At 44.7% G+C, this 18,500-nt stretch overlaps 1 protein-coding gene across 3 annotated transcripts in view; it reads left to right on the forward strand.

Moving 5' to 3' along the window:
• Window positions 1-18,500, forward strand: part of NUP214 (nucleoporin 214) — a 66,874-nt gene that overhangs the window by 23,411 nt on the left and 24,963 nt on the right. For all 3 annotated transcript variants that reach the window (XM_063316420.1, XM_063316421.1, XM_063316422.1), the window contains exons 19-26: window positions 998-1,180; window positions 2,382-2,467; window positions 3,967-4,050; window positions 4,213-4,461; window positions 8,006-8,152; window positions 10,907-11,015; window positions 15,612-15,687; window positions 17,555-17,639. In XM_063316420.1, coding sequence (XP_063172490.1) covers window positions 998-1,180; window positions 2,382-2,467; window positions 3,967-4,050; window positions 4,213-4,461; window positions 8,006-8,152; window positions 10,907-11,015; window positions 15,612-15,687; window positions 17,555-17,639 — 1,019 coding nt within the window. The remainder of the gene's footprint in view (window positions 1-997; window positions 1,181-2,381; window positions 2,468-3,966; window positions 4,051-4,212; window positions 4,462-8,005; window positions 8,153-10,906; window positions 11,016-15,611; window positions 15,688-17,554; window positions 17,640-18,500) is intronic.

An 18,500-nucleotide genomic window follows, 5' to 3' on the forward strand; every position in this document is an offset into this window, starting at 1 on the left:
TCACTCCTCCATTTGCAACAGCGGGCAAGCAAATGGAGAAGCCTTCCGTAATTATTCTTTCCCTTTTTTCCCCTGGACATTAATGGGAGATTTTCTGGTTGGTTTTCGGGTTAGGCATGTGGGTTTGTGTGACCCGGTTCATGTGAAGGGAACCAAGAAAAGAACATTTCTTGTTTGCTTTGCAGTGAATATCACATTCATTGAAGCGGCTGTGTCTGTTTCCAGGGTCTCACGGCTGTAGAGAAAGTCCTAGAAAGTGATGCAGCTGTTTTAATGAGTTGCAAGCAGCTGTTCCCACTCATGTGCTCTTTGCAGGAGTGTGTCCAAAGCATTACACAGCCATCCTATCTCGGACTAAGTTACTAATTCTTTTAGCAGCCAGCTCTTGGGAATACTAACACACTAACACACCCGCCTCCTGGAGATGATTTGAGCCCTCAAGTTATCTGTCCCTCATGATATATTGCTCTGTCTCATAAACAGTAAATCATCCATAATACAGGTAGTTCTCACTTAACAACCACAATTGGGACCAGAATTTCGATAGCTAAGTAATGTAGTCGTTGAGTGAATCCGACCTGATTTTACAACCTCTTTTGTAGCTATCGTTAAGCGAACTATGTGGTCATTAAGTGAATCACGTGGTCATTAAGTGAATCATGCAGTTCCCCATTGGTTTTGCTTGCCAGAAGCCAGCTGGGAAGGTTGAACATGCTGATCAAGGGACCGCAAGACACTGCGACAGTCGTAAATGTGAACTGGTTGCCAAGCACCCAAATCGCGATCACGTGACTGTGGGGATGCTGCAACGGTTGTAAGCACGAGGATCAGTCATAAGTCGTTTTTTTCAGCGCTGTCGTAACTCTGAATAGTCGCTAAACGAATGGTCGTTAAGCGAGGACTGCCTGCACTCAAGTTCTAAAGATGCCTAATTGAATTCATTTATATCTGTCTGTTTCTCCGTTATGCTTTACCTCTTTCCATCCTTTTTAAATAGGCGTTTAGTGGTACCCGAGAGAGAGACTCTGTTCAACGCCCTCACCAACAATCGGGAGATCATCAACCAGCAGAGGAAAAGGCTGAAGAAGCTGGTGGACAGCTTGTACGAGCTCCGTTTGTACAACCAAGTGTCTCAGTGGAATGTGTCGGCTCCCACCTCCTCTCGCACCAGCATCCAGAGGTGAGGGCCGCCGAGGGATCCCTCGGGGGCTGTTCTTCCCTGTGTCCTGCCTCCATCCATTTGGAAATGTTGGAAGGAAGCATTCTTTCTAGCTTTGCGTGGAACAGCATCTTTATTTTGCGGAAAGAAAACTAATCCTTGAAGTTTCAGAGCATCCAGTGAGTTAGGGAGGAAGCTGTGACTCATAGGCATTTCAGCCCTAAAAGACTGAGGGCTCTCCCACCTGGATCCTATAATGTCTCTCCCCCGCTCCCCATGATCCAGACACGATATTGGTGGTATTTTCACAAGACTTCATAAACATTTTCTGAAACACAGATTTTTTTTTTGCCTCCTTGATCTCGTGAAATCAGTTGGAAATTATAGCTCACGGGTGGTGTTAGAAATATTATTCTGCTTTGCACTGTTGGTGCAAATGCCTTCAACTCTCTTGTAGGACCTGAAAGAGGGGCCTTTTCTGTGCCCCGCCCCCACAGGGTAACATTCTCCCAAAAATGTGCACAGCTTCAATCTCATTATCATAAGCCCTCAAAATGGGGCCTGTTTTTTAGCAGAGCAGGAACATTGGTAGTCCTACTGTGATACAGAGATATTATTCCTTGGAATTTATGATGTTTCCGTCCCCAGTGTACAGTAGTAATACATATATTGTTTTAGTTTTCAATTACTCCTTCCCGGCTTGTTTTATGGTTTTAATTCGTGGCACGTCGCTGAGCTGATGGAGGGGGCTTGGAAATAGAAAAAAATAAATAAAACCAACCTGCAGTGGTAGAGATGTGGGTCCCATTACCACACACACACACACCCCATACCGACTCCCAAATTTGAGGGGGACCCTCAGAAATGGGCTTTGCAGGAACGGGTGCTGGGGAGGGAAAAGAGAAAAATCAGCTTGGGCAAAGCAGGTGAGCCTGTTGGCAGGATTTAATTTGAACCCTCCATTGGCCAATAAACTCTTGTTAATTCTTTCTCCCGATCAGCACTTAAGTCAGAGATGTTTCTGTGATGGTGTTTAAGATCTTGACTTGCCCCTTCTATTCATAGCTGGGTTTAACGAGAGTAGACCAGGGAAGAGTAACGGTGCTGAATCACAAACTGTGATGGATGAATGGACGCAACCGACTGCCCTCGGATTGTGCGCCGAGTCACAAGTCAGCTTCTCCCTTTTGTGTGACTTTTTTTTCCCCCCCTTTCGTGGCAGCTTGGAGAGCAAGCTCGACAATCTGAGCAACGCCCTGACGAAAGCCACGCTGGAATCTTGCGCCAAACCATCGTCCCCGTCAGCCGGTAACTCGGTGGTGTGTTTACTTGCACACCACGGTTGCGTGTCGGCGTGTGTGTGTTTGTGTGTTGTGTTGAGCATCAGCTACAAGCACCGAGCTGTTGCTTCGTATGCTGTAGTTTGTGGACAGTTGTTTTCTTTAGTCTGTTCTGGGTCTGTCTGTTGTTTTTTTTAAACTATCCAGTACCGCCTGTCTTATTCACAGTAAACGCAGCTTTGAAATAGGCTCACGGCCAGAATGGCGCAATCGTCGCAGCAATAGGATCATCCGTATTTAGTCATTTTTTTATATGGTCTTTTTGTTCTAGTGTTGGTGCTTTTGAATTAGCCTGAGTAAGTTCCCGCAGTTTTCTCAGCAGCATTTTGCCCTTGCCGCCCTCTTCTTGAGCCACTACACCAAACTGTCTCTCCATAGCATATAGCAGTGTCTCTCAACCCTGACAACTTGAAGATGCATGGACTTCATCTCCTAGAATTCCCCAGCCAGCTTGCTGGCTGGGGAATTCTGGGAGATGAAGTCCACGCATCTTCAAGATGCCAAGGTTGAGAAACACTGGTGTATAGGTCACATGGTTATTTCTAAAAATATATAAATTTGACAGATTGATTTCGATGGGACGGCTGTAATCCTATTTTTCAAAGCTTTTTTCAAACAAAATCTTAGTATGTTGCTAAACTGTCCTATGTGCTATTTAAAATGAATATTAATAAATATTAAAAGCATGGGATTCTAGAAAGCAGCAGGAGAGATACTACTGGTGCTTTTGAAAGAAGGCAAAAATTATTTTCTTTCCCCCCCCCCTCTATCCCTTCCTTCCTTCTTGATATCTTCCATTTTCTGCACCCACCGTCCTCCAGATTTTTCTTCCTGCCTTTCTTGACAAAATAAATGAGGGTGCGGATCGAACACAAAGTGCTTTTCCGATGTGGTTTAAGTTGGGACGAGCCATCATGCAGTAATTTTAACTTTCCAGTTGCTCAGCCTATTTAAAGAGAGTTTGGGGAAAGTCCAGACGGAGAAGGCCAGGGAGAACTGATCAGCATTGTTTATTTATAAGATGTGTTTATTTATAAGGTTCATCAGCTGCCGCGCTCCAGGGTCTCTAAGCTGTTTAGAAAATCAAAATTCTGTACAGAGGACAATACAGTAAAAATATTAAAACCATAACAAGAATGGTCCCCATCTTCCTCTAACTGTCCAATCATTGAAGGTCTCTAATTTTCCAGGCTTAGCTGTTTTCCAGAAGACCGTTAACAAACCTGAAGATTTTTTGTTAATGTAAATCAGTGTTTTTCAAACTTGGCAACTTTAAGCTGTGTGGACTGCGGAATTCTGGGAGCTGGCTAGGGAATTCTGGGAGTTTGTTCCCTGTGGTGGCTGGGGAATTCTGGGAGTTGAAGTCCACACATCTTCAAGTTGCCCAGTTTGAAAAACGCTGATGTGAATGGAATTATAACCGAACGGGAAAAAATCACAATCTTCCCCATTCCCTTTTTCCTGCAGCTAAACTGTCTCTTGTGAAGCAGGCCCAGCTACGGAACTTTTTGTCAAAGAGAAAAGTGCCACCTGTCCGCTGCACTGCGCCAGGTATCCCGGAGAGTTGGGAATGCTTTCCACTGCAGGGCAAAAGGGAGCTGCGGGGAAGAAATTTCTCCCTTTCACTAACCCTCCAATAGCAACTGGGTTTTTATCAATGGGAGTGCTACAGCATTTTGCATAATGCTAATTCCCTCCCCGTAATTTTTGCAGCTACTCTATCCCAGTCGGCTTTTCTCTCTGTGAGATACGACGAAGACTTGGATGAGATCAGCTCCACGTCTTCAGTTGCCCAGTCCCTGGAGAATGAGGACATCGAGGTGGTGGATCAGGAGGAAGAGGAGGTGGTGCCGGTCGAAGGGCCTCGTCACGCCCCTGTGGTCCGGACTCCTTCAATCCAGCCCGCCCTGTTGTCGCAGCCCCTGCCTCTGGGCAAACCCCACATCACAATGGGCACTTCAAGTGAGTAGATTCCAGAACATCGTTTTGTTTGATCTGGTTGGTCTGTGTTTTGCAGTCAAGAGATGGCATTAAGGGGGACCAGCGATTTGATCCTGCATAATAACCTTGTCCATCATTCTCATCCTTCGTGAGGTTTGGGCTTTCTATCTATCTATCTATCTGTCTATCTATCTATCTACCTACCTACCTACCTACCTACCTATCAGATTCGTCACCGCCCATCTCCTCCCACCAGAGGGACTTGGTATTGTCTGACCCTGTCCACTGTAGCTTGCAAACGAGAATCCTGGGCCTGGCAGTCTGGGTGAATCAAGGCCACTGATGCCTTGTTCAACCATCGATAAAACAAGCATGGTTGTCCCGTGATCTGTTAACCTGGCCCACTCTCTTCCTGTCAAGCTGAAGTTATGTTTTATTGGGGAATTAAATTTTCCCCTGCCTGAATTTTTGGTCTCCACATGTTCCATATTCACTCTGTTTCTGTTTTTTGACCACTTACTGAGCTTTCACTGCGGGCTGAACCAGGACTCCCCACCAACCTGTTAAGCCTTTAGCAGCCCCTTACAACTAAAAACCAAGATTCTCACGGAGTCTTCTTTAACTAGATTTATTGACAGGGAAAAGGGAATTAAATTACAGAAACCTTGGATGTGGATACTTTAGCTCCTTATTGGACCCTCAGTTGTTAGGGCAGAGATTTCCTGACCCTCATGCATTTGGGAGTAGTTTCCTATTTTCCTGATAAAGGAAAAATGTGTGAATGTTCTGCAGTGCTATGCTCATAATACTTTGCAAACCACCATCCTGTTTCCCAGGCACTAAGAAACCCATTACACATATTTTGTGGCCCCACCTCCAGATTCTGCACTGAAACAATGATTTTCCATAGCGTAGCTCTTCATATTCTTATAAGAGAAAAGCTAAAATGGGTGCATTAAGCCTACACTGATTTAGTGCATCTATTTTGTCTTAAATTCCCAAAGTGAGGTCACCGTTATGCCTCCGGCGGTCCTTAGAAGAGAGGCAAAATCTTCAGTCCAAAAACATTGCTTCCTCTTATGTTAAGTCTTAGTTAAATCACAGTCGGGTGTGAAGCAAGGAATTTATTTTAGCAAGGGCTGCATTTAATGCTAAGCCATAAACTATAGTTGCTGAATTACAGTGCCTGGGTTCACCTCACATTTCTAAGCCAAACCTGCACACAGGACATAAATCCCACCATTGCAGGATTTGAATGTCTGAATTGTAGAATGCCTGGAACACAATATTTCTACTTTTTTTTTTTTAATCAAATCTGAATCCAGGGCAGTCGACCGAAATAGAGACAATACCGGTAGTCCTCGCTTAACGACCACAATAGGGACCAGAATTTCGGTCGGTAAGTGATGTGACCATAATGCACCACATTACGAGACCCGATTTTACGACCATTTTTGCAGCGGTGATAAAGCGAATCACCGCAGCCATAAAGCAAGTCACGCAGTCGTAAAGTGAATCAGTTGTTTCCAATTGTCTTTTTGGGTCGGAAGCCACCTGGGAAGGTCGCAGATTGCAGTCATATGACCATGGGGCACAGTTGTAAATGTGAGCCAGTTACCAAGCACCCAAATCGTGATCTTGTGACCGTGGGGGTGGTGCAACAGTCGTAACTTCGAGGACGGGTCATAAGCAACTTTTTTTTAGCCCCATCGTATTTCTGAACCATCATTCAACAAACGGTTGTTAAGCGAGGTCTACCTGTATGTTAATAAGATAAGTGCTATTAGTGTTTTTCTAACTTAGCAACTCTACGATGTGTGGGCTTCAACTCCCCCCCTTGGCTGGAGAATTCTGGGAGTTGAAGTCCACATACCTTAAAATTGCCAAGTTTGAAAAATACTGAGTTAAATGGGCAGCAGGTGCAAGACAATTTTCAGAGGTAAATGGGAATCTACAATTGGATGTCCTAGCCTAATAACTTTAATCAACGTTGGCTGTGTGTGATGGGAATTGTAGTTTAGCATGTTTGGTAACCATTATTGGGGAAGGCTGGTGTAACCAGCATACCTCACTGTTTTGGGAGAGAAGCACATAAAAACGCAGCAACGTTGAGTGGAACAGATAGCTATCTCTATATTACAAATGACAAAATTCTCTCTAAGAAGGGATCAAACCTTAAAACCTTTTTCAATTGTGGGAAACATCCCCACGTTATGCTAAATTCCAGGAAGTTTTCTTTAGCCAAAGAGTAATTACAGTGTTAGAATTTAAACAAACTCAAGTGTGCCAGAGGCCACTATTAATTTGTTAGCTGGCTTCAGCACAGGTGACCGTGAAGCCCAGAATTTTAAAAAGACATTTTTTTTAAAAAAAAGGTAAAACCTGGTCTAGCCTAATGCTGGCAGTCTAACGGGTTGATGTGCGCAACGGAACGATTAGGGAACAATATTTTCAGCCAACAAGGTTCTTCCATTAGTGGATTAATCTGCTTCCTGGAATGGAAAAGAAAGCTGTCATAAGCCATGGCAGCACCGTGTCCGGTTCGTATATCGAAATAATTAGGGTAAGTGCCCTCTGAGGAACGCTTACGTTCCATTTGGGAGTGTAGAGTTGCAGTCATAAAACAAATGCAGCACTGAACCGTGGCCTGGATCCAGCTGAAGTGGTCCTCCCTCTTAAAGGACCCTGGGCTTTGCCTTCTCAAGAAACCAGAGATTCCCGCTGGGACATTTTTTAGAAATTGAAAGGGAATTTCTATAGCAGCTTTATAGGGTTGAAAGGGAATTAATTCCCCAACAGGGTTCAGGAGAGAATTATAAGAAGATAATTAAGGGAGCCGCTGATTGGCGGTGATCTTGGTTGTTTTTTCTCATGTGCTTGGCCAGGGAGGGGAGATAAATCCCTGTTGAAAATAACAATGTTTTCACTGCAGCATAGAGATTACTGATAATAATCTGATAATATTAAAATGATGCTGAGGGATATCGTTCTATTAAAGAATCAGTGTTTCAGCGCATGCTGCAAAGAAGTTTGGCTGCAAGAATAGCTATGTTTCTTTCCCTTTTTATTCTTCCAAGGAATTTAAATACCTGCTTTAAGCTGGTGCCCTCCACAAGTTGGGACTAGCGCATGGTTTGTTTGACTCTGGCATAGCACGATGTGGAAGCTAACAGGAAGGTTTACAAAGATTTCCCCAATCTGAGCACCTTCCAGTTGGGAAAGTCACCTTCCAGAATTCTTAGCAACAGACCAATCCTGGCAGGGGGATTCTGGGAACTGAAAACAGAACTTCCAGAGAGGGCCCTTCCGTTCCCACAATTGAGTGAGTGCTGGTGGGAGGATTCTGGGAGTTGAAGTCCTCCAAGTCCGGGCGCTGTGGCTTAGCCAACAAATCATGGTCATAACAAGCTGTGGTTTAATGTGGTAGGTGAACCCAGCCAGTGGGGGGGGGGGTTGAGAACAGATTTCTTCAACCTAGTTTGATAGTCCTAGGGCTGTTTCGTTCACCCTCTTGGGTCCTGAGATCATCATAATTGAAGATCTTTTTTTTTCCCCTCTCTTCCAGTGTCTACACCTAAACCCACCCCAGAGAACCCAACGTTGGCAACAAAGACAGTGAAGCACAGAGCCCCTATTCCTTCCGTCACTCTCCCAGCACCCCAGGCCGCTGCAGAAGCTGCACTCAGGAGACAGATGGCGAACCAGAATTCAGGTGAGCTCCAGGGATAAAGTTGCTCCCCAGTCTAAAACTTCTGTTGCTTCTAACTGGGCAGAATCTGCTGTTTCCTTTCTCTAGTTGAATCTTCATTGAGAAAAATGAAGACTTGATGTGTGTATGCCAGCTTACAGGTAGTCCTCGACTTACGACCATCTGTTTAGCGACTATTTGAAGTTACAACAGGGCAGGAAAAAGTGACTTACAACCAGTCCTCACACTTACGGCCATCGCAGCGTCCCTGTGATCATGTGATTGAAATTCAGGCGCTTGGCAACCAACATGTATTTACAACGGTTGCAGCGTCCTGGGATCACGTGATCGCCATTTGCCAGCAAGCAAAGTCAGTGGGGGAAGCCAGATTCACTTAACGACCATGTGATTCAGCTAACAAACCTGTGATTCACTTAACGGCCACAGCAAACAAGGTCGTAGAATTGGGCACGGCTCATTTAATGACCACCTTGCTTAGCAATGGAGGTTCCCGTCCCAATTGTGGTCGTAAGTCGAGGACCACCTGTAGTGCGCTACCCAGTGAGCCCCATTCAGACTCTTTGGGGCTGTTCTCTTCAGCTTATAGAAGGCACCCGTTTTGTAGGGAGACCTGTAGCATCATCTGGGGCTGAGGCCCGAGGTTTAGGGACCAACGGCCACACTGGTTTGGATGTTGCAAAATGGGCATGATTGAGTCGTGCGTGTATCCGGGGGCAGAGCTCCGTATTTTTCTTTTTTTCTTTTTTTTCCTGTTTTGGAGGATGCAGTGGGAGTGGGTGGCACCTCTGTAGTCAAAACCGCATCACACCTCTTTAAAACCAGCCATTTCCTGCCTGAACGTGACAGGAAACCGAAGCTTGGTGGTGTAGTCAGAGGGCGATTGGTGCCTGTAAAAAGAGAGTTTGACACCCCTTTTTAGCTCAGAGACGGCAGGCTGCTTACCCCCGATCTGTGGCGTTTAGAAGCTGCATCCTCTAATTCACTTGGAAAAGTTCTCCCCCACTGGAGGAATTTTAACACACCTTCTCTTTTTTTTCCAATGCCTGCATGCGATTTAAGAGCATCTGTAATAGAACGGAGTACGATATCCCTTCCCTGCTCCAAAGTGATAGCAGCCCAAATCCAGCCTGATCGGTTGATCGATTGATCAGTTATGTGCCATCAAGTCAGTATCAAGCCTTAGCGACCACATAGATAGATTCTCTCCAGGATGAACTGTCCCCACCCTGGTCTGTCAGGTCTTCTAACAGTGCACCCGTTCTGGTGTAGTTCCTTCCACCTTTCCCAGTATGATGGACTTCTCTAGGGATCGTATGGCTTCCCTGGATAGAGATTGATTGATTGATTGATTGATTGATTGATTGTCATGAAATCAGTGTCAACTCTTAGCAACCACATACAGATTTTCTGCAAGCACTACACTTGATTTTAGCCAAAAGGCCAAGAACCATACCCATGTGGTGACGGCTCAGTAGAAACCCTAAGCCATATGCTGTTATCTTGTTCCCTATATAAGGATCCTAGACAGATCCTTATAAATCCATTATTGAAGAAATTTCCAGGCAGGGAGCGTGGCTTCTATCTCATGTTACTCCTTTCGGACAAGGCCCCAAAAATGTCCTCCCAGGTTGCCCAGTTTTGTGCTACCATCTGCACAATACACCACACCGTCGCTTAGATTTTGAATTTCTTAACATAGCGTTTTATTTCAATTCATTTTAGTATTTTCATTCTTAATTTTGGATTGTAGTATATAAATTGCTTTTGTTTATATGTGTGTGTGTGTGTGTATTATATACATATATAATATATATGAATTAATGTAAGATTGTTCCTATTGTATAGTTTTATTGTGTCTGGCCTTAGGGCTGTAATAACTGTGGGGATGATGATTTTCTCCCCAACCTGCTCCTTCTGCCCTTCCAGAGGTGCCCTACTGTAACTGAGTCCCTCCCCCTTGCTGCTGCCTGTTCTCTTCTAATTCCTTCCACTTTTCTCAGCATTATGAACTTCTCTGGGGATTGTATCATCTGCCTGGATAGAAGTTTATTGATTGCCTGCCATCAAGTCAGTGTTGATAGATTTTCTGTAGGAGGATCTGTCCCCAGCCTGATCCTTCAAGTCTTCTGATGGTCCACCCATCACCACTGTAATTGAGTTCCTCCACCTTGCTGCTGGTCATCCTCTTCTTCTCTTTCCTTCCACCTTTCCTAAGATTATGAACTTTGATTGATTGATTGATTGATTGATTGATTGATTGATTAGGTGCCATCAAGACAGAGTTAGCTCTTCGCAGCCACATAGCTAGACTTTCTCCAGGAAGATCTGTCCCCAACCTGGTCCTTCAGGTCTTCCTATCATTGCTGAAACTGAGTCCATCCACCCTGTGGCTGGCCATCCTCTTCTTCTCTTCCCTTCCTCCTTTCCCAGCATCAGAGCCTTCTCCAGAGAGCTGGGTCTTTGTGTCATATGTCTGAAGTAGAAAATTTGAGCCTGGCCATTGGTGGCTTGAGTACAAATTCTGGGTTGATGTCTTTGATGACCCACTGGTTTGTTTTCTTGGCTGTCCGTGGTCTTCTCAGGAGTCTTCTCCAACACCAACACCAAAACTCAATACGCTTCCTATCCTGCTTCTTCCGTCCAACCTTCGCTTCCATCAGGTGTCACAGGGAATGTGCTAAGCATGTTTTATTTTGCCCAGTTGGAGACTTACCCTGTTACCCGAGTAACATCTCTCGCTTTGTTCTTATTTGGAAGTGGTGGGCACCTCCCTGACAGAATCGACTCTGAAGAACGTCCCCCAGGTGGTAAACGTCCGAGAGCTGAAAAGCAATGCTTCTCCTCCTACAGTCTCTGGAGCAATGGGGTAGGAAACATCTGTCTTCCTTCTCTTTCCTTTTCAAATGACTCTTTTTGCCTTGGATCAGGCCTGCAGAAAAATTCTCCATCAGCAGAGGGCGGTGCTGTTGCTCTGGGGAAATAAAGACGTACATTTTTAGGCCAGGGTTTCTCAACCAGGGTTCCGTGGCACCCTAGGGTTCCCCGAGAGGTCACTAGGGGATCCCTGGGGGACCACAATTTATTCAAAAACTTATTTCAAATTCAGGCAACTTCTCATTAAAGAGGCAAGTTTCATTCTTTATGTTTAGTTTAAGAACACGGTTAATGCATATCTACAGGCCTACCCATGAAACAAATAGAACAATTTTGTAACTTCAGGCCTATATTTGATCCTGAGCATGCAGGGGTTCCCCCAGGCCTGAAAAATATTTCAAGGGTTCCTCCAGGGTCAGAAGGTTGAGAAAGGCTGCGTTAGATGGCTTTTGTTTTAAGGACAAAATATCTTTCGTGGTCTGGGATTCCGGCATAAGGTTTTGTGTTAAAATAAAACCGCTGGTTCTCGTGCTGCCTGATGGCAAAAGGGATGTGATATTAATAGCCATTGTTGCAAAGATACCAGCGTTTGCTTGGAGTATCGTTTCTTCAAGCTTCAGCTTTTTTTCATGCAGAGGTGGACCAGAAATAGATCATTTGAGGACAATTTTTTCTACATTTGCAGAAGGTGGGGAGGGTTATCCCAGGTTGTGGAACAGCTACAGATCACTTCTCCCGTGCAATTATGAATTTGACTGGGGGTTACTCTACAAAAATGTTGGGATTCCAAATTGCCAAAGTTTTAAATGTCGGCTACTAGTACAGGGAAGAATGGAGACGGAAGCTTCTCGGCTGGGCCAAATCCCTTTGTGTTAATTCGGGTCTTTTTCCTTAGCTTTAAACAAGTTGGTGCAAATCCCTTGAGAAATTCCAAGGCTGACATTTTCACAGCTTCCTTTGCTGTTGAGATTTTTAGATAGCTCTGTGACTGATAAATAAATACCCCAGAAGGCAGAGAATTGGCGCATTGCATTGGCAGAAAGCTGACGACTGAATGCATCGTGCATCAGCCCTTCAGCATCAAAGGGAAAAAATGCTCCCCTTTGTAAAAACAATTGCTTCTAATTTTTTTAAAAAGCCAGGCTATTTCCCACAATGTTATTTTTCTAACGACAAGCAGTTCCCTTAACGCGGTGAGAATTAAGTTCCTAATGTTTCCACTTGTATTGTGCGCTTGGCTGAATATGGATCCTGCCTATGCCCAAGTGCTAAGCTGTAAAGTTTGGACTTCTTCTCTAGCTATAATTTGCTGGATATTTAGCAAGAATGACCACCCCTTCCTTTCTCTGCAAAGTTTAGCATAATACTAGTCTTTTTTTTTTTTTTAATCAGTTCCACTGTGTCCGATTCTCAGAGACTGCCTGGACAAGTCCCTGCAGTTTTCTTGGCAAGGTTTTTCGGAAGTGGTTTGCCATTGCCTGCTTCCTAGGGCTGAGAGCAAGTGACTGGCCCAAGGTCACCCAGTTGGCTTTGTGCCCAAGGCAGGACTAGAACTCACGGTCTCCTAGCCTGATTCCTTAATTACTACACCAAGCTGTCTCTCAATACTGGCCTAACCATCAGGGAAACACTAATGATTGTTTAGCATGTGAGGGCTTTGAAAGGTGGAGGCATTTTGTACAAATGCTGAGAAGTTGTATGCATTAAAAAAAAATGCTTCCATATCTGGAAGGGGGTGGGGCAAACACAGAGGAGAAAACAAGAAAAAAAGCCATATTATGTTCCATGTAGGAAATCATTTGGCCAGATTTTTCAACACGCCATTAAACATGACTGCACAAAATAATATTGATCCACCTTTCCATTTGGTCCGCGGAGACTCGTAAACCAAAAGCGAGCTCATACTGGTGATCTGAAAATATAAATCTGCACCATTGCACATTCCAGCATTGAAAAGGAAGCTTTTTGCTAGTGCTCAGTAAATCCATAGCTCTTCCTGTAGTGATCGGTTCAGAGGGATGTAATTCAAGCTGCATTTAGGTCTTTAAACCGTATTGATGTTTATAATTATGTATTAACAAATCTATGGGTATGAAACAAAAGCAGTAGTTGAGAAGTCCAGATCATATGAGTAATAGTTGCTACAGCCATTTTACATTTCCAGCTTAATGAGGTTGAGACCCAACCCTTTTAAAGCATTCTCTGGAATGTCTGGAAAATGGGGGGGGGAAAATGCTGAATTATTCCTGTGTAAAGTGTGAGAAATATACTTAATATTCTTTAAGACCCTTAGTCATTGATTGGTTAATATGGAAGAACCAGGATCCTAGCAAATAATTAATATTCATCTGAGCTATACGCTTGGTTTCTTTTTGAGAAATTACTGTAGTCTTAAGATGATAAAAAAAAAATACTTTCCAAATGCCATGAATCATTTGGGCTGGTTTAGATGCTGTGTATGATCTTGATGGTGAAATCTAGCAATTTTTAACTGAACGTGCTTCATTTCTTATTACAGAAAATGGGGATGGGGGGGGAATTAAGCAATTTTTCAGCATCTGTGCAAGATGACCTACAGTATATCAGCGTTATATAAAATGTTTGCAAACAGTCTTACAGTGAGGTGCCATACAATGGATTTGATTGATTGATTGATTCTATGCCATCAAATTGATGTCAACTCTTAGCCACCGCATGGATAGATTTTTCTCCAAGTGAATGTATAAATAAATTAAGAAACAAGAACTTAATTCCCTTGAAACAGATGCTTCACAGAATGCTATAAAGCAAAAATATGGGGATTGCAATGACACACTGTTGACCTCTTGGCTGCAACCGATGTTTTTAAGGGGGAAAAGGTTTTGCAGGCTTCAATGAAAGATGCTTTTTTTAAAAAAAAAAAAAAAAAAGAGGGGGAGTGTCGACCTTCCACAAGTGTGTTTCATCCAGCTTTCCAGCCATAACAAGTAACTTTTCCCACTAAATTGCCCTTGAATCTCTCTTCCCTTAGCAGTTATCAAAGCCAAGAAAACAAAATGTTGCTTAGCGGAGCAAAAATCTGCTGATAGCTGGACATTTTGCCTTGAAGAAGCTGAAGAATTAGGGGCAATGATCTCCCATGGTAACAAGAAGGGGTTTTTTTTCCCTCCCCACTAGTTGTGCTGCAGTTCAGGCCCCATAATTCCCCCCCCACACACACACACACATAGAGAGAGAGAGAAAGGTGATGGGGGTTGGTCCTGCATGGGCCAGATTGACCCAACATAGTAAATTGCCGGAGGGGGGAGAGATTAACTCTTCCCAAGGTTAAAAGGTTGTGCGCATGCAGTTTCTAGGAGTTTAACAGGTCCCGGTTAACTGCGTTGGGCAAACACAGCCAAACCTATTAAGGCAGGGGGGAAATGAAAATATATACATATACATATACAGTGCATATGTATATATCTTCTCCCAGATTGGTAACTCTGATTTTGGGGAGCTTGGGCTACACTAGTTTGGAATTTTAAATTTTAATCTTGGCTCTTCCCACTTTGAAAAAGCTGGTCCCAAGTAATGATCTCAGAAACAGAAAATCAGCAACGCTCCATCTCCAGTCCAGTGGTGGGCAAGACCTGGAAGTAAGACGCCAAGCTTTTTCCGTGGACAGGCCAGAATTATCCCTGTCTTTCTGTAGATAGTAAATCAGGAGCTGTGTGAGTTTGCACATCATGTGTCTGCTAGGCTCCTGCCTTTGATCTACTGTAAATCTGCCTCTTTCTACTTCCACTGTGGGGCAAATCCATTAATCTTTTTTTTATGCTGACCCTGGCAATTTTGGCAGGAGTTGCAGATAATGAGCCAATGAACCTTTTTCTTTTCCCTTCCCAACTCCCCTTCTGAGAGGTCTGCCCTGAAGCCGCTTAACTGCTCTTAACTGTATCTTTATCAGTATTTCCTTGGCCAAAAGGCTGTAAATACCAGATTTTGAGTGAGGAGACTCAGGTTCAACTCCCTGCTTGGTCCCGGTCCTCACGCCATGACTCTGAGCCAGCTGCTTAGTCTCAGCCCAACCTACTTCACAGGGCTGTTATTAATAGGAATAAGAACAGGGCAGATGTCTCACGCGCCTTGCCTTGAATTTTCTCGGATGCAGTAAGAGAAAGAAAGAAAAGTCTTGATAAATCATGGCCTGATACGACAAGAAGATGCTTGTGAATAACCCAAATGCCAGGGTGCAGCAGGCAGTCTCAGATATACAGCCTACAGTATTCAATTTGTTCTCCTCACCATCTAGCACAGCCAGATGCCATCCAGATGTTTTAGGGCTGCAGCAGTTGCCTGAATTCCCACTTCCGGAAGTCGTAATCCCAACCCTTATAGAGGGTAGTTGTTTGGTGAAGTCTCCCCCAGCATTTATGTTTCAGCAACAGAGGGGGAATCATTCTGTAACATCAGACTAACCTGGTGCTTCAGGGAAGGGACCAAGATTGCTGAGACAGATGCTGGTTTGTTTCTGGCATAGATTCCCAAGTGGCTGATGGAGATAAACTTTAATTTGGGTTTGGGATTGTTGCCTGGGTTCTGACACCTTTTTCGCTTCCTCTTCCAGGTCATCAGTTCCTCAGACGGCTGCTCAAGCTGTCCATCAAGTTTTGGCAACGGTGGCGACCAACCAAGCCAACCAGGTATGGCTGATCTGGTGGAAGAACAATCCTTCGGGTCGTCGTCTTTTTCTCGATCCTGTTCCTGAAGGTTGACAAAGAATCTCTCTCTGCTAGAGGGCCAAAAAAACCCATGGGTGTGAGGGAGAAATTGGCAGAGTTGGGCAAAACCCAGGGATGGGAGAAATCCAGAGTTTTAATAGGGTGAAGGTTGGACGGTTGGGCGTCCCCAAGAGGAGATGCCCCACTCATGGGTCCAACTTCTTTCGGGCATTGATTGAGTTCAGTTACTTGTTTGATAAGAGCACATCTCCACTACCATCAACCCCCCACTTGGTAATTATGGACTACAGTTGTAGCTTTTACACCTCTGGATGAAGCTGGGGGAATGTCTTACGCTGTGTAGTAAGCTACGTCCCGTAAATAGTGAACGATCCATAATAAATAAACCGTACTAATCTTCAAGTCCACATTCTACAATCCATGTTGGTTGCATTCACCCAACACTCAAGACCAAAACAGGATCGAGAAGGCTGTATTCAGCAAGGTCTGGAACCCAGCCACTGTCTTAATGTTGTGTGAATCAGACCATCACAGTGAATCAGAACAGGGTTTATACGTTTGGTTGTAGCATATTTGTGAACACACAGGAACTGTGGTTTGTGAACAAGCTGACTACGGGCTTTAGGTTGCTGGGAGAAGCTGTCCTTGAGTGATTTAAAAAGGAGAGAGGGTAGGGTCAAGAATGAATGAATGAATGTGGATTGAATATAGAAATGAGCGACCTCAAATGAAGGATTTTGAGGTGGTTTAGTGATGTACGACCACAGTTGGGATCGGAATTTTGGTTGCTAAGCAAAGCGATCATTAAGTGAATCCGACCCAATTTTACTACCTTTTTTGTAGCAAGCGTTAAGCGAATCACCACAGGCATTAAGCAAACCACATGGTCATTAAGCGAATCATGTGGTTCCCCATTGATTTTGCTATTCCTGAAAGGGAAGGATGGAGGGAGGGGAGGCAGGGAGGAAGGAGGGGAGGAAGGAAGGAAGGAAAAAAGAGGGAGGGAGGGAGGAGAGAAGGGGAAGGAAGGAGGGAGGGAGGAGAGAAGGGGAAGGGAGGGAGGAAAGGAGAGGGAAGGGAAGGTTGAAACTGACGTAATCCAGACACTCTGCAAAAACCCAAGGAACCCTTTCCCATCTGTGGCTTGACCCCATCACCTATCTTTGTTTCGACTCCTGATCTACTGTTTATCTCTCGGCTGTCACATGCAGGTGGTGAACTGCTGGTCTAAACCGGGCCTGCCCCGCTCTGATACCAAGGGAGATTGTTGTTGTTGTTGTTGTTGTTGTTGTCAGAAAAGTTAAATCTAAGAAAACAAAAGCTCATGTAAAGGTCCCTGGGGCTTTAAGACAGGCGTCACAAAACTGCCCAGGAGAAGCGGGTGGCTGAGAGCACCCTGGCTTTTATGTAACCCCTTTGCACTTTCCCTGCTACGGGGGTTGCTTAAATTAGCAGAAGCATCTAAAAGCCCCTCTCGTTCCCTCCTGAACTTCACCTCCTGAAATTCCCAACCTGGCTTTAAGACCATGACACCTGGAGAGAACGGGATTAGGAAAGCAGCCCTAAAAAGCTTGCTTTATGTTTGATCAGTAAGCATCCCAACAGTCTTGTAAGGTAGGCCAGCTAAGGGAAGAGAAGGGGAACCCCAGTAAGATTTCAGACAAGCGTTTACTGCTCCACCCTGCCAGCTCTTAACTATTTGGGGATGCATCCTCCAAAGGCCTCCCTCTAGGGAAACTTCTGTTCTCCCGCTTTCTGGCAACATTGTGCCCTGCCTCTGATCAGTCCTGCCTGTTCCCTAACCAGACCCTTTTGCTTAATGTTTTAGGGACCTCCGTCGAGCACCCTGAAGATGCTGACGCCGCCCAGCTCGGCAGCTGTCGCCGCAGCATCCGTTGGGAAAAAGAACTCAGGTCAGTTCCGAGCAACTGGAAGGGGATCAAAGCACAGGGGGTCCTTTGCATCTGTGGAACTAAAGGGAAAGAAGCTAAAAATGAAAATAAAAAATCTCTGCCTGGAGCCTGCTTCCTGGTGACTTCACGGAGGCATGTTGTTTTCTTGCCAAAAGTGACTTATCCTTTTTTTTTTTTTAATTTCCGTGTCTACTCTACAGCCCTGGGATCTCTGGTAGTCTCCCATCCAAGTATTAACCCAGCCCAACCCTGCTGTGCTTTGGGGGGGATTAGCCAACATTGTTTGGGGCTGTCATCTCCTGTGATCACACAATCCCATCCGGGGAAAGGCAGATCTCTTTCATTTTGGGTGATGTTTGCATTTTGGCAGGGGTGTTCTCCCTTCCCACAACTATTTTGGAGATTATTGTGGAGGTCCCTATGATAAGGCATGTCAGCTGTGGTTTGCCTATGACATAGGGGCTTTGTTCCTCAGTGCATGGTTTTCATGAGCAGAATGCCGCATCCCAGCATTTGGAGCACCGTAGAACTTACTTTGTTTGAAGGTGTTAATTCTAGAAACGTGGATTTAAGCCAGTTCTTCCTAAAATAAGACCCAAGCAAAGCTTTCTTCATCACAGAGAGCCAGTTTGGTGTAATGGTGGAGGGGCTGGCCTGGAAACCAGGAGGTTGTGAGTTCTAGTCCCACCTTAGGCGTGAAAGCCAGCTGGGAGACTTTGGGCCAATCCCTCTCTCTCAGCCCAACCCACCTCACAGGGTGGTGGTTGTGGGGAAAATAGGAGAATTAGGTATGTTCACCACCTTGAGTTATACATATTAAAAAAGGTGGAAGAGGAGGAGGAGGAATAATCATCCATCACC

Source organism: Candoia aspera, chromosome 16 (assembly GCF_035149785.1).
Source record: "Candoia aspera isolate rCanAsp1 chromosome 16, rCanAsp1.hap2, whole genome shotgun sequence".
Classification (NCBI taxonomy): domain Eukaryota; kingdom Metazoa; phylum Chordata; class Lepidosauria; order Squamata; family Boidae; genus Candoia; species Candoia aspera.